This window comes from Lytechinus variegatus, chromosome 11 (genome assembly GCF_018143015.1).
Source record: "Lytechinus variegatus isolate NC3 chromosome 11, Lvar_3.0, whole genome shotgun sequence".
NCBI lineage: Eukaryota > Metazoa > Echinodermata > Echinoidea > Temnopleuroida > Toxopneustidae > Lytechinus > Lytechinus variegatus.
The window spans coordinates 19,412,642-19,427,506 of NC_054750.1; the positions used below are offsets into that span (position 1 = coordinate 19,412,642).

Genomic DNA, 14,865 nt, shown 5'->3' on the forward strand with positions numbered 1-14,865 from the left:
ATTTCACATTATCATATTCTGATGAGCAAGTGTGCAAAAATTCTCATACAAATTTGAAATATAAGATGTTCTCTGGAAAAACCTTGCCACTCAGTTTCATATTGAACAGAAAAATGGTGCCCCATATCTGAGCACCCATTCACTTTACATACGATTTGGGGTCTTCGATGAGAAAGGTTGCATTTTTAGGTCGTCACATGAAATTTTTCTACCATTTTGAGTCAGATATTCAGAATGAATATCTTTCTCTGTATTGTATGTGTAAAGATTGTGGTTGTTGCACATCTTCTTTTACTAGAATTGTGCAGATACGGGTATGTGCAGACTTGGGGACCTTACCATACATCTTAAGACATTATGAAAATGTCTGGTTCCTACTTTATTGATTTTAGAAATTACTGCTCTAGCATACAATGGGACCACATTTTAGGATGCAGTATATGAGATCTTAATTGAAGGACCTTTGAAAAATACATCACCAATGGTTGCCTCGCTGGAAGAAGGGTGTCAACTTTTCCATACACTGTACATTATGCAGAAATTAATGCCATTCTGCCAGCAAGGTAACCATTGGTGATATATTTCTCAAAGGTTCTATTCGCGTAACACGCATGAGCCAACGCCCTTATGCAAGCTGCACAGGGATTAAAAATCAACGCACGGCAGCCAAGTGATGAAATCTGTTTTATTGGCAACTTCATATTGTAAAGCTCTGAATGTTAATGATTGCTAAACTAATTTTTACATTAACCAACCTTTATAAGGGATATCTTTGGAGCAGCTGAAAGGTATTATTCATCAGGGTTAATGGTATTAAGACATTTCTTGGCCAAGTAATTTCATACAAAAACTGAAACAAAACATCACCAGAATAGTTGTATAAATTGAGACAAAGCTTTAACTGTACTTTGTATGACACATTCAAACTTTATTAATTATAAATTTCAACCTCTGTACAATTTCTACATTTTATGATACAGTACATTAAAAATAGACTTCGGATAAAATTATTTGAAATGTACATCTTATTACATAAAAACTCTAAATACATCTATATAAGATTATACAATCAATATATCTAACATGATCATCTTTTTTCCCAGTTAAAAGACCTAAAAGTTAATCATGTGAAGACCTATGAATTAGCCAATAGCAATAATAGTTGTAAATCACAATATTCCATATGTGCTAAACGCAAACACGTGAATAATTGGTTTCTAGCTGAAATTTTAATTTTGTAAGAGAAAGTTGTAACAAGGGAGAAAAGAAGATGACTTCGGATGCTATGTCTTTGTGTACAAGCATGTACATGTATTTAATGTATGTAAATAAATATTTTGTACAACATTAGTTCACCTTTACTGTTGTATTTTATATATATTTTGTAGAATGGGCATTTTAACTCTTAACTTGCCAGATGAATTGCAGCTTGATGAGATGTGTGTTTATGGTTTCAATCAGTAACAGCAGTATTTTAAGATAAGTTTTTTCCCCCTTCTCATGAAGTCTTCCCTTCAAATACACTTCTTACCAAAGACCCACCATGTTGCTTTGAAAAAGAACGTCAAAATCTACACTTATTTTTTAGGCCAGTGCTATTTCACAAGCATTTCATTACAATCCTACTCCAGGATAAAACATTTTGAGATGTAGGATTTTGACATACACCCGCTAGTATGATGAATAATTTCCTCCTTATCTTAACCACATTAATCCCAGAATATTTGCCAGAAAAATTAGAAAAAATGTATTTGTATGTTCCCAGGCATTCTTCTTTTTCATTAGTATAGAGATCACATGACCATCATATTTAATTCATTTCAGACTGCTTGATGAAAAAGTATAATGTAAATGCATAGAAGCGAAAATCAGAAGGTTCACCGTGCCCCTTTGAGGTCAAAATTCACTCTTTAAATTCCCCATTTGTTTACATGATATGAAATGAAATTGGGATACAACATTGCTTGCAAAGTGCAATGTACAAAGATTGGCAATTTTCATTTTTACATAGTTATTCACGATATCTAGCGATATATCATCCCCAATTAATAGTGATTGCAAAGGCAGGGTGTTTTCTTCATCCCATAGCTACAAGAGGGACTGCCCCCTCCCACCATTTTTTTTGTTGAAAATAGTAAAAAAAAAGGGGTAATAAAAGAAAGAGGGGAAAGTGACAGAGAGAATAAGAGAGGACTGGGTGATGCAACTCTACACACCCCTATTATTTAATTGAGATAACCATTGCCCCTTCCTGTAGCAATATCAAGTAACAATAGAAGAGCAACTTGGGCAACGAGCCAAAAGTCAGAGCATCGTCTCTGTCATGCAGGGGAGTGTTTCATGAAGGACATAATGGAGGTTTTATTTGACAAGTCCTGTTTTATCCAACAGTTACCATAGTAACAGTGCTTCTCAGCCAATCAAAAACAAGGAAAGTTGTCAGGTCAGATTGAACTGTTGAATTGCTCCCAGGCATCCTGCAGACAGCTTTTCATCCAAACGCCGTGTACGTCCTTGCTTGCGTTCATCCACTACTGGTGTCACTCTTCATGTACCCATCACAAACCTAAGGGGATTTGGAGACCATGCCTTTTCATCTACTGCTCCATTTCTTTGGAACTCCCTCCCTTCTTCGCTTCGTGAAATTGACGGCATAGAACTCTTCAAACCGTCCCTCAAAACTCACTAATTTCTGCAGATGTGTAGTAATTAACTTATTGGATAAGCCTGCGCCTATGAATGTTTTGAAAAGATATATGGCACAATATAAATGCTGTGGATCATCATCAAAAGAGGCGCTGACCTAGTGTAGTGCAATAATATGCAGATGAGTGACTTCGACGATAGTACAGCCATACTCAACCAAAGTCATACACCATATAACAGCTCTCTGTATTTCCCAGCAAAATGCTTCTCGTGGTCACTCAACCGTCATTGATGAATTCAGCCCTTGGCAGTCCTGTGGGTCTCTTATATTAAATGCTACAGAGAGGCATATTTCTCAATTTCATTTCACCTTGAAATATGTTCAAATACAGTGAAACTTGTGTTAGCAGGCGCCTGTCTTTAGTGAACACTTAATAGATTTGCGTGAAAGCACAACATGTGTATCAGAGCCTGTCTACCAGGCTAAAGTTTGTTTTTCCCTTTGAATGGTTACTATAAACATGTTTCACTGTATGTGAACTTCAATTCACTTCTCTATGACGCCTCGTACTAATACACGGCATATCTTCATTTCAGGATAGCTTTAATGATGATGATGAATAGCATATGTACAATGCCATTTATGTACTTGCGAACACTTGTCAAAGGCACTGACTCCCACAAGATGAATCTTCTAGTATTCACAGTCCAAGGAAAAGCATCCAAATGGATTGTCAATCATATACGGAAGCTACGAAGCAGTTTGCATCGACCGTGGGAAGTAGGCGCTCATGAGAGGTGGCTGTCCCTGGCCAGCGGCACCGGCAGGATCCCCTCCCTGTTCCCCGGGCTTACCCCCTTGCACCGGTCCTCCACCCCTGGGCCCTGGTATGGATGGGACACGCCCCCTTACAGCAGGGGGGTGTGTCTGGGAGAGAGGTTGAGATGGAGCCACATGTGGAGGTCTCTGTTGGTTCATAGCATGCAGGGGATAGCTTGGTGGAGGGGCCGTTCTCATCGGGCCAGCTTGTTCTTGTCTTTGGAGGTATTTGGGGTCCAATGCAGGGCTGGAAATTTAAAAAAATACAAAAAAAAAAACATTGATACGGTATGTCTTGCTTACTAAAAGTGCATCCCTGTTTAACCATTAATAAAGTTGGTTTATTTGAACCATCTCACAGCAAAGGTGGGGGGATGTTGATTCCTGTTTTTGAGCAATTTTTGGTCCGACATGCACTTACATAATGTTGCCTAATTTCGTAACAGCATACCCAGGTGGGTGTTTCATAAAGCTGTTCGTAAATGGAGAGCAACTTTAAGAACGACTGGTGATCCTTTCTTATGGTAAATGGTATATCGAATTGGCGATGGTTAAGCGCGTAAGAAGGGTTCACCAGTCGTTCTTAAAGTCACTCTTAACTTACGAACAGCTTTATGAAACGGCCCCCAGGCATCACAAATTCATAAGTTGCGTGGGATTTATTACAAGAAATGTCAGGGGGATCTCACTCCCCCCCACCCCCCCGGGCCTTTTAGGGTTATAAATGGTCGCTGGGTTCTACTTTCACAGCAAATACAACTTATGACTTCATTCACGTTTAAAAATGCAAATATTGGTTGCTTTTTCTTACCTTGCATGAGAGGTATGCTGGATAGCACTGAGACCGGAGTGAGGAGTGCTGAGAGGGACACTGGGATTCGCTGATGGGGTGGAGGTAAGGGCGTGGCGGGGTAGAGCAGCGGTGGTGCTGGTGGTAGGAGGCACTCCTTTGTTAGCTCCTATTGATGGATATTGTACCTACAAAGAGAGAGATGATAATTAATGAAATTTTGATTCCATGGTCCACTAAATGGACATTGTAAAGTAACAACAATTTATTGTTAAAGGATAGAGCCTAAAAAGGAGCTTTAATTCTTCTTCTTCTTGTTTTCATGTCAGTATAATGGTAATTTTGGGACGATAGTCAAGAACAAAAATAAAAACAAAACAAAATACAGTGGTGCTCAAAAATTAGCGAACCCCACCCGAAAATGAATATATTTCAAGTGTTCAAGTTCTATCATGTTCTACATATTTAACTGTGAAGTCAGTGATAAAATATTACATTCAATAAAGTGTTTCTTTGGGCTTGCAGAATATAGCAACGTTACAAAATATTGCATAATGTTGTTATCTACGTTCAATAATCGACATGAAGGAGTGCATATTGGGGTGGGGTTCACTAACTCTTTTGTAGCTTTTGACAGTTGTCTGTATGAATCACTGGTTTCATGAAATGCACCCCTGAATGAAGCGTTCTTGTTTAAAGGTCAAGTCCACCCCAGAAAATTGTTTATTTGAAAAAGTAGAGAAAAATCAAACTAGCATAATGCTAAAAATTTCATGAAAATTGAATGTAAACTGAGAAAGTTATGACTTTATTATGTTTTAAGTTATGATTATGACAAAGTTTCACTTACCGGTATTTTTCACAAAACAGTTATATGCACAACTCAGTGACATGCGAAATGAGACAGTCGATGATGTCCCTCACTCACTAATTCCTTTGTTTATTGTTTGAATTTTACAATATTTCGTTTTTTACAGATTTGACAATACCGACCAACTTGGCTGAACCATATAGTATTAAACAATGCTAATTCTACATGTTCAGGGAGGAATTAATCTTTGTTTCACTTGACAATGAGGAGAAAATTAGAATATTTCATATAATAAAATACACAATAAAATAGTGAGTGGATGATGTCATCAGTCTGCTCATTTGCATACCGACCAGGATTTGCATATAACTGTTTTGTGAAATTAGGCAAAACTTTAAAAATGTCATAACTTTTATTTTACATCCAATTTTGATGAAATTTTAAGTGTTATGCTTGATGGATTTTTCTCTTTCTATCCAAATTAACTTCTTGTTGGGGTGGACTTGTCCTTTCACTAAAATAAAATATTGATGAAACCTTACTTACCCCTGCAGGTTTATAAGATGTGACAGGTGGTGGTCGAGATGACGGCTCAAACGTACCATGGCGCTGAGAGAGGTGAACCTCATTAACCTGCTTGTTTAGCCAATTGATTACTAAAACAGAGTTAAAATAGATAAACACAAATTGAAATACATCAAAACAAGTTAAATGTAAAACTACATGTAGTTAAAACAAAGTTAAACAAGTTAAGACCTAAAAGCCCCCTCACACCTGTCCAAATGTAGGTGGACGAAGGGTGACGAATGGGAAAGCTGCACGAAATGCACGCGAACTCAACAAATTCAAATAAAATTTCTGTCAAATTTTGCGAACAATATCTATTGTCAAATTTTATCAACGAACGGTAAGCGAAGAATAAATATGACATGTGAAGGATATCGATTTTTGGGTTCACCTCTTTGAGTATATTGCAGCTGAAGACGAGCGAAGGGGTGATATCACCCAAAAGACGAACGAACAGTGAGCAATAGTTTGATATGGCGTGCGATTAGAAACGAAGACGAGAGAACAGATAAGGCGTTCTTGTACTCTTGTGTCATCGTGTTTCTTAGTTAAATGTTCTTTCAGATCGGTCCACTTTGGCAAAATCGCGAGGAGAGACTATGTGCGACAATAACACATGAACGATAAGCAAACGATTACCACAGACTAAAGAGATGCGAATTCAAACAGATGACCCAAGATTTTTCAATTCGTCAGGAAATTTTAAACATGTTTAAAATTTCTGCACAAATTTGAATAATCGCAGCTCTTAATTCAGAAAGTGTATGAACTCAAACACGAAGGGTATATATGATTTACTATCAGATACCATAGAAAAAGATTTTTAAAATGCCTTTCGCCAGCCATCGCGAGGCATATACCAGGCATATTGTTTGTCATTTTCAGCATAACTCACCATTTTCATTAGTTTTGAGTAATTGTTTGCTTTCCTCAAGTTTGCCTGTTGTCCTCTCTAGAGCATCCTTCAATCTTTCATTCTGAAAGTCAACATTCCAAACAACAAAATAAAAAGGCATTTTAATCTATTGATACAAATTGACATGAAATTAGGTTTGGTATTCCCTACCTAATTTTTCAGAGCTGCCAACTGGAACAAGAACATGAATCAGTATTTTAAAAGCTGAAAATCATTATTTTGGTGAAGAAATCAGGATTTTCAGAGAAATACCATAGGACAAGATATAAAATTTTAGAAATCAGTATTTTGCATGAAACTATCACTAGTGTTCTCATTTTTGGTACTAAATACTGACATTCAGTACTATACAACTCCCAAGAATGTTCTGTACTCTGATTGGTCCAAATCGGATCACATGACATGGCACAACAGAATTTTTATTCTTAAAAGGAATATCTCCATTTTGACATTTTTGCTCTAGATATCTGATCTGGATGATAATTAAAGTATTAACTGGCTCTGCTTTCGGGGAACATCAAATATACTGCCTTTAAAAGAACCATATTACCCTCGTCTAGAGACTCGGACCAATATGATTCTGTTGCAGGCAACATATTTGATGTTCCCCTCAATTTATTCATTATTCATTCGGCAATTCAAAATTACAGAGTAATATTAATAATTACACAAGTGGAATGCCTCTGGCCGTCTCACCTGCACCACGCAGTTCAATATAGCAGAATGTTCAGTGATGCTTGATTACTATTATGTCCAAGTTTCATGAATCAGATCCATAAACTTTCAAAGTTATGATGGGAATTCAACAGATATCCGCAATTCGGCCAAAGTTCATTGACCCTAAATGACCTTTGACCTTGGTCATGTGACGTGAAACTCGTGCAGGATGTTCAGTGATACTTGATTAACCTTATGTCCAAGTTTCATGAACTAGGTCCATATATTTTCTAAGTTATGATGACATTTCAAAAACTTAACCTCAGGTTAAGATTTCGATGTTGATCCCTCCAACATGGTCTAAGTTCATTGACCCTAAATGACCTTTGACCTTGGTCATGTGACATGAAACTCTAATAGGATGTTCAGTAATACTTGATTAACCTTATGGCCAAGTTTTATTAACTAGGTCCATATACTTTCGAAGTTATGACGTCATTTCAAAAACTTAACCTCAGGTTAAGATTTGATGTTGACGCCGCCGCCGCCGTCGGAAAAGCAGCGCCTATAGTCTCACTCTGCTTCGCAGGTGAGACAATAAAATGACATAAAAATCATACAGGTGCATGCAATATTTGATAGCAGTTTGCCCAGTGCATCAGTAGGTGGCCAGGGAAGAGGAGAGCAAACTTAATCACTGTGACCTGAAGGTTCCTCCGCCAAAGGCCATTCACGATTATATATTCTCTTGATAGTTTCCAATTCAATCAAAATAAATTTTGGCAATTGAAATTTTCATGAATGATACAATGTGAAGTGTATTTTTTTTTTCCAGCAACTTATAGGAAGGTGTTTTTTTTTCCTTGCTCTCATTGGTTAATGATAAACCATTAAAGATAATTAGATAGCCTTTTTTCATGGGATACCAGGAAATATGTCATTCTTAAAGAGCCAATATTGCACTCATCTTCAATTCGTGCAATATTTCCTAACTCATGGAATATATCTTGTATCCCACTCTGAACCATCTAATCTTATAATAATCATATTTACCTCTGCCTCCATAGCGTCGCATGTTCTTTTTAACTTGTCTCTCTCTTCTTGGGTAGAGTGTAACGTCTGACTTTTCTCTTCAATCAACTTCTCTTGTTTGCTCGTCACTGTGTTCTTTAGCTTCATCTATTCAAATCAAATGAAAACAACCCTTTCAATACAGACCCCCTTACAGCAGGGTCTATGGAGTGGTTTGGAAAGTGGGGAGGGGCTGAGCTGAAAGTTGGGGGGAGGGGAGAGGGGTGACCATGCAAAATATCTCAATAAGATTTTTCAGTTTCCTACATGCTCACTGCGAAGAGAGCGAAGTTGGCTCAGTCGGTAAAGCGTCTGCCCGTCGAACCAAAGATCATGGGTTCGAGTCCACCCCGTGCAGATGGCTGAAGCCAGTGCGTTGTGTGTAAACGTCTCTCCTCTGTTTCATAGATGCAGGCTATGTTCCAGTGGAAAATACTCTATCCCTCGAATAGGACGTTACATGGAGACCCCGTGTAGAGAATCACCACCTTGGCATGTTAAGAACCCACTGCACTATTCAAATAAGTGTAGGGGGAAACCTCGGTGTAGTGGTCCACCTGCATTCCCCAACCAGTTATTGGGAGGAAAGACCTACGGGTCACAGTTTTGTCTGCGCGCCAATCTTGGCGACCCAGATTGCAGAGATGCCAACTTTTGGAAATCAGAATTAGGGAGGATTTGCAACCGCCACCAAATTATGTGCGCGTAGCGCACATCTAGAGCGCGGAGCGCTCGACCCTTGTGGCCGGGGTTGAGGGCCCGCCTTAGGGCCCTGGAAGCTCTGGGTTTCTAGATGCTCTCTGGTGCAATCTGACCCTTATTTTGGGGCATTTCACATGTTTTGAAATAAACATTGTTCCCACTTTTTTAACATTAAAAATATCAAATATGCATTTTCACATTGTAAATAAAAAATGAGGGGACAAAAGAAGTACCTGTTCAACAACAATAATAAGGATGAATTATCACTATCGGCTATAGGCAGGTTATGTTCCACTATAAATCCAGTAAAGAAAAGCTCAGCGCTGGTCCCTTGCTTGGTGAAATAAAGACAACAGGGTACTAGTGGAGCTCGAAGATCTTGTCATCGCAATGTCCGTAGGCCTATGGCTATGCCGTTTGCTCCCGAATGAAAGTGCTTCCGAATTATCATCACGACCTCCCTGCTAAACTGAAATGTCCACGCTGCAAATTGCGCAAAATGCATGGTAAATCCCTCTTTCCGACTTCCGAACAAACAGGAACTGGAGACTGTATTCAGTCTTATACTTCTGAGACCATTTCTTGGTCTTCTTTTGTTGATTTTCCGCCATTTCGTGTCAATATCAACCTATCAATACGCCGAAATCACACACCGATATTCCACCGCACGACTCGACAAATCCAGTGGCCGCGAGCGCACACGCCTCGCGAAGCTAGCCGGGCCTACCGGCCTGGTGCACAGTAGATTCCCGTTGGGCATATCACATGCACCAGCTTTTCGCTGCTCCTTATTTGTCTACTTTTCACACAGAATTTAGTAGCAGCGAACGTAATGGAGTTACTACATGCTAAAGTTAGCAGACGATACATGTCCTTCCAATCCAATTTGATCAATGCAAAAAAATCGTAATTTCGGGAGGATAAGGATGGTTATCGTAAGGGCGGGAGTTGGGATGAATTTTCGGGAGCCTCCCGATGAGGGTTGGCATCTCTGAGATTGGTTGGCTCCTCCAATGCGCATTTGAATGTCTTTGACAGATATATGGCGCTATAAAAATGTGCATCATCATCATCACTGAAAATAGTACTGGCACAGTGATTCAAAACTATACTATTTGCCAAAGATTTGGCATTAATATATCTCATTTGATTGATATGATAATAGAAATTTAAAACTAAACATCTACCTTGCATGAACACTAGAATTCTGCAGGCAATAAAAAACTATGTAAAGACATGTGTCTTTACGTCTGTACAAAATGTTGCATTGATCGGAACCTTTTACGGCCGAGATCTGAAGGGGTAGGTCAAATTGACTCTCCTCCCGTCCTCCCCCACCCCCCTTCTCTACCAATCTCGGCCCAGAAAACGTATAAGGCCTGTGTCAGACCTTTTCTCAAAATCACTGCTTTGACTGTAGTCAGACTTATCAACCGCTTCCCCTTAGTCAGCAGGTGACCTGCTGTGTATTACAGTGTATTGATGCACATGCCACATGATACTCTGCAGTAGAGAAGCATATTTGGACCATTTTGGATGCTACAACCTTCAGAAATTAATACCAATCTTGACTGAAATCATCAAACAATTATCCCTCTACGTACTAGAAAGATGACATCATATTTTAACGATCACCTGATATTTAGAACCCATGTTTTTTTAAGTCTGGAGGCTTCAGGTCGGTATTCCGGCCTATTGGGTATTTGCAAGTTCATTGCTAGGCCGGGATACCAATAGGGTTCAAAGGGTTAAAAGGAGATCCATGAAATATCTTTACCTTTGCTGCTGCTGATTTCAGTTCTCCCTGTAATTTCCGTATGATCTCATTTCCCTGTTGTACGAAAACAAATTGAAATATTGCAAAATTAACATTAATACATGCACCTGTGCTGTCAAGAGAACAGACTGAATCATGCTAAAAAAAAACACCTGTAACTATTTTTTTAATTACGATAAAACTTTTGTTGAAGCATACAGTTGAGGTAAATTAAAATAAGATGTAAAAGATCATCCGCAACATACAATCTCTCATGCGATTGTAAACAAACAGACAAAAAGAGAGCTAGCTCGCCTTGCTGATTGAGAGCGGTGCTGTACGTGCATACTTTCTCAGCGAGACGAGCAAGCTAGCTATCTTTACAATTGCATGTGAGCTACGCATGTTGCGGATGATCTTTTATATCTACATGTAATTTTAATTTAAAGATAAATTCCAGTTTTGGTAACGACCTCAAAATGACTTTTTACAGAATCTAATACAATGACCACTGAAGTGTTTGTTTGTATGAATAAAAAATATGTACCAAAGGATTCTGGAAAAAATTGTGTAATTGCTGAGAAATAAGCAAAATAAGCGCGGATTCGGTCACTTCCGTCGGGTCTTTATTCCAGCAATATTAATACACTGTCCCACATGTGCCTATCTGTGTTGGTGATCTTCAGTGTGAACATTTTTCAGCGTAGATTTCAAGATTTCACAAAGTTCAGTTTATGTAACTGTACCAGATCTAGATACTCGATGATATACTGACAATTAAGCCTTGTTTTACAGACTTTCTCATGAAATCACTGTTCACTGCAACTACTGGAATTTCTCTTTAAGACTGAATTAACTATTTGCTTCAACTGAGGTTTTATCGTAATTAGAAAAATAATCATTGGCGTTTTATACCAAATTTCAATATGAAAATAGAATTCCCTGAATTTCGTAATTTTGTCAAAATGAGATCAAATTCGATCGATCTAACAGAACGGGCGAGAATCTATCCCAGCCACGTGAAGTTCATCATCTGTGCATATCATCTGCTGCTATTCATGACTTGATTTGCCTTCAAAAATTATTTGGTTCGGATATTTTCGCTTGTTTGTAAGTACAATTTAAACAATATTGTACGTCTCAAAAAATGTCAATGTGGTGAGTGAGTGAAGAGACTCTGTCTGAACGTGGTCATAGACTTGATATTCATGAATTTGGTGGTGCAGTATGCACGGTGTAGACTGTAGTTGCATGCGAGTTGGTAGCGACTCTGCAAGTTGGTCTGACTCACCATCACCAGCATAATTCCCCAAAGTCACCTTCATCCACGTCACTTTGCTTTGTTGTTACCTAGAGCTAGAATCTTCATCAGTCTCTTCTTCAAATTCATCAATTTCGAAATCCAAAGCTGGACAAATTTCTGGGTTTTCTTCCATGTTGTATTCAGTGACAATGTGGAGAAAACGTACCCACACAACAGGTTTTGCACCAAGTGGAACTTGAAGTGGAGAGCGATTCATGTCTCTCGTACTAGCATACACGTCATCAAAAATCACCAATTTCAAATCATTCAGAGAAAAAACTCTGTAACTATCAATTAACTGAATTTCATCTGTCTATATGATAAATGAAGCACACCACCGTCTTCTTCTTATTTTCTGCTTTAATTTGATATATAATTCAACATTTTGGGGGGAATTGGCAATATATTTCTACTTTAAAATTCTAACATTTTCCTTAACCCTAAAAAGACGGGGGGGGGGGGGGGCTGATTCAGCCCACCCCTCGACATTTTTCGCGATTAATCTGCCGCGCAAATTTTTTTGAATGCATCACTCGCTGACTTTTTACATTCAAGTTTCGCGCAACTTTTGAGACCAAAATTGTGAATCCCGGGTACGCGGTTCCGAAATCACGCAACATTTCGTAAGTGCATGCAGACCAAAAATTACTCAAAAACGTGAATTTGTGTACAGATCCAATGCAAATAGTGTTTTTAGCCATAATTCATAAATGTATCATTATTTTTCCTTTTACTGCTTAAAATCAATTAATTTTATCTTTTTTATGGTCAAAATAAAACAATAAAAATCAAAAAGGCAAAAAACAAAGAAATACATAAGAAATTTAGAAAATAGAATACATAAGAAAATAAATGTGATGTTAAAATGTTTTCAAAATAAATTTGATCAGATGCCTATCTAGAGTATGTGAAACAAAAATTAGCATTTAAGGGGCATTGTTTTATTAATTAGAGCAAACTTATGATTTTACGCATAAATTAGCATAATTAAGACATGAGATTATTTGCAGAATTTGATATCATAGTTTTGCAGAATTTGATATCATAGTTTTGTAGATAATGCCATGGGTAACGCATGTGCCATTTTTCGTCGCGATCGCGCGATCAACGGCCAAGATCATAAGGGGGGGCTGAATCAGCCCCCCAGTCTTTTTGGGCGTTGAAATAGCCCAGTCTATTTAGGGTTAATCTTCACTGGATTTTCCTCAAACCTTCACCAATATTTTGTTATTATTTCTTCAGTTATTTGTATAACAAACTTTTCTTCAGGGTGAACTTTCCCTCTATCTGCATACCTTCAAAACCTCTTTAGATGTTGATTTGACAGTGCTTTCAAGTTTGACAAGGAGGGCTTGCTTCTGCTGAAGATTCTCCTCAAGTTGAGCCTGAGAAAGAAAATGATGAATTATCAAAGAATGGGTAATAATAATATTCTGCATTCATATAGTGCTTAACGCATCGGAGCGGCGTCTCTAAGCACTTTACAGATATATTATTACCCCGGTCATCGGATCCTTGCATGCCCGCATACAATGTATGCACCTTCTCCACTCCCTGGGGAGCATTCCAACAAGAGTTCCAAGACTCAATTGCTAGGCATACTACATAGGCTTTCACATCCTACCGGGTAGGGGAAGGCGGGGTAAGTTGAGCATAGGGGCAAGTTGAGCCACCAGCCCCAGGTCAATAATGAATGAGTCCGACATTGTGGTGGTGTCATGTATTGATGGCCCATAGCATAACCTCTAACCCCACCATATTGTTTTCAACTTTGAAACAAAAAGTAGTTTTTTAGAGGGAAAAATATGAATTTCAGCCAAAAAAGTAAAAAAGAGTGTGAAATAGATAAGTGCTTTATAAACACACACGTCTTTAAATACAATAAAGACATGATAACAACATTATTAGTCCAGGTATGGATCTTCATTCTTGTCATAGTCTTTTATATGATGGATGCATAATAAATGTGTGGATACAAAATTATCGCACTAAGTACGGACTGGGGTAAGTTGAGCCAAACAGCATGGGGCAAGTTGAGCCATGGTAAATCCTATGGTAATGTATCTTAAAAAACAAACAAACCATAAAAATCGATTGAAATGCTGGCTGAAAGGAGCAAATTTACATGAATGCTCTTTTCCTTTTAAAGGATGTTAGTATTCATAGAGAATTAGCAAGTGAAAAGACTTTAAACAAAAAATTGACATGCTGGTTCTCCCCTCATACATTTTGTACATAGTTTTTGTGGCTCAACTTACCCCAGAAGGTGGCTCAAACTTACCCCATATATGGGGCAAGTTGAGCCATTTGACATCGTTTTTTTCAAAGGTCACGATGACTTTCAGTGTGGGGATAGAAAGTTATATATAGGTGGAAAATATTTCAGAAGAATTAAATTTCAAGGCAAGGTACTTATTTTGACAAGATTATTAATCATATCAATTCTAACATGCAAAAAGCAAAAACTGTCACAACTTACCCCGCCTTCCCCTACCCATTTAACACCTGGCTGGAGAGTGGCAAATTGTGGATTGACGTCTTGCCAAAGGACGCTAGGCCATGGTGGGATTCGAACACACGACCCTCTGATTACAAGGCAAGAGTCAAAACCGCTACACTACGTACCCAATCCATGCTATCCAGGGAACAAATTACATGGGGGCTGAGTGTGATTTAGCCATCAAAATGCTAAAAAGATAAAATGAGCACTGGAAACTAAAAAAAAAAAAAAAGCACTGGAAATCCCCATTCATTGCAAATCCCCACTCAAAACATTCAAAATATTCATTGCAATAATAATAATAATATAGAGTATTTCTAAAGTGC

The 14,865-nt window shown here is 38.2% G+C and overlaps 1 protein-coding gene across 2 annotated transcripts in view; it reads right to left on the bottom strand.

The window, feature by feature from the left end:
- Positions 1-402: 402 nt before the first annotated feature.
- Positions 403-14,865, bottom strand: part of LOC121423774 (spindle assembly abnormal protein 6 homolog) — a 34,918-nt gene continuing 20,455 nt past the window's right edge. For both annotated transcript variants that reach the window (XM_041619261.1, XM_041619262.1), the window contains exons 12-18: positions 13,335-13,424; positions 10,758-10,811; positions 8,261-8,386; positions 6,530-6,611; positions 5,614-5,723; positions 4,278-4,444; positions 403-3,713 (exon numbers count right to left, since the gene is read on the bottom strand). In XM_041619261.1, the coding sequence (XP_041475195.1) occupies positions 3,398-3,713; positions 4,278-4,444; positions 5,614-5,723; positions 6,530-6,611; positions 8,261-8,386; positions 10,758-10,811; positions 13,335-13,424 (945 nt within the window). In that variant the 3' untranslated portion in view covers positions 403-3,397. The remainder of the gene's footprint in view (positions 3,714-4,277; positions 4,445-5,613; positions 5,724-6,529; positions 6,612-8,260; positions 8,387-10,757; positions 10,812-13,334; positions 13,425-14,865) is intronic.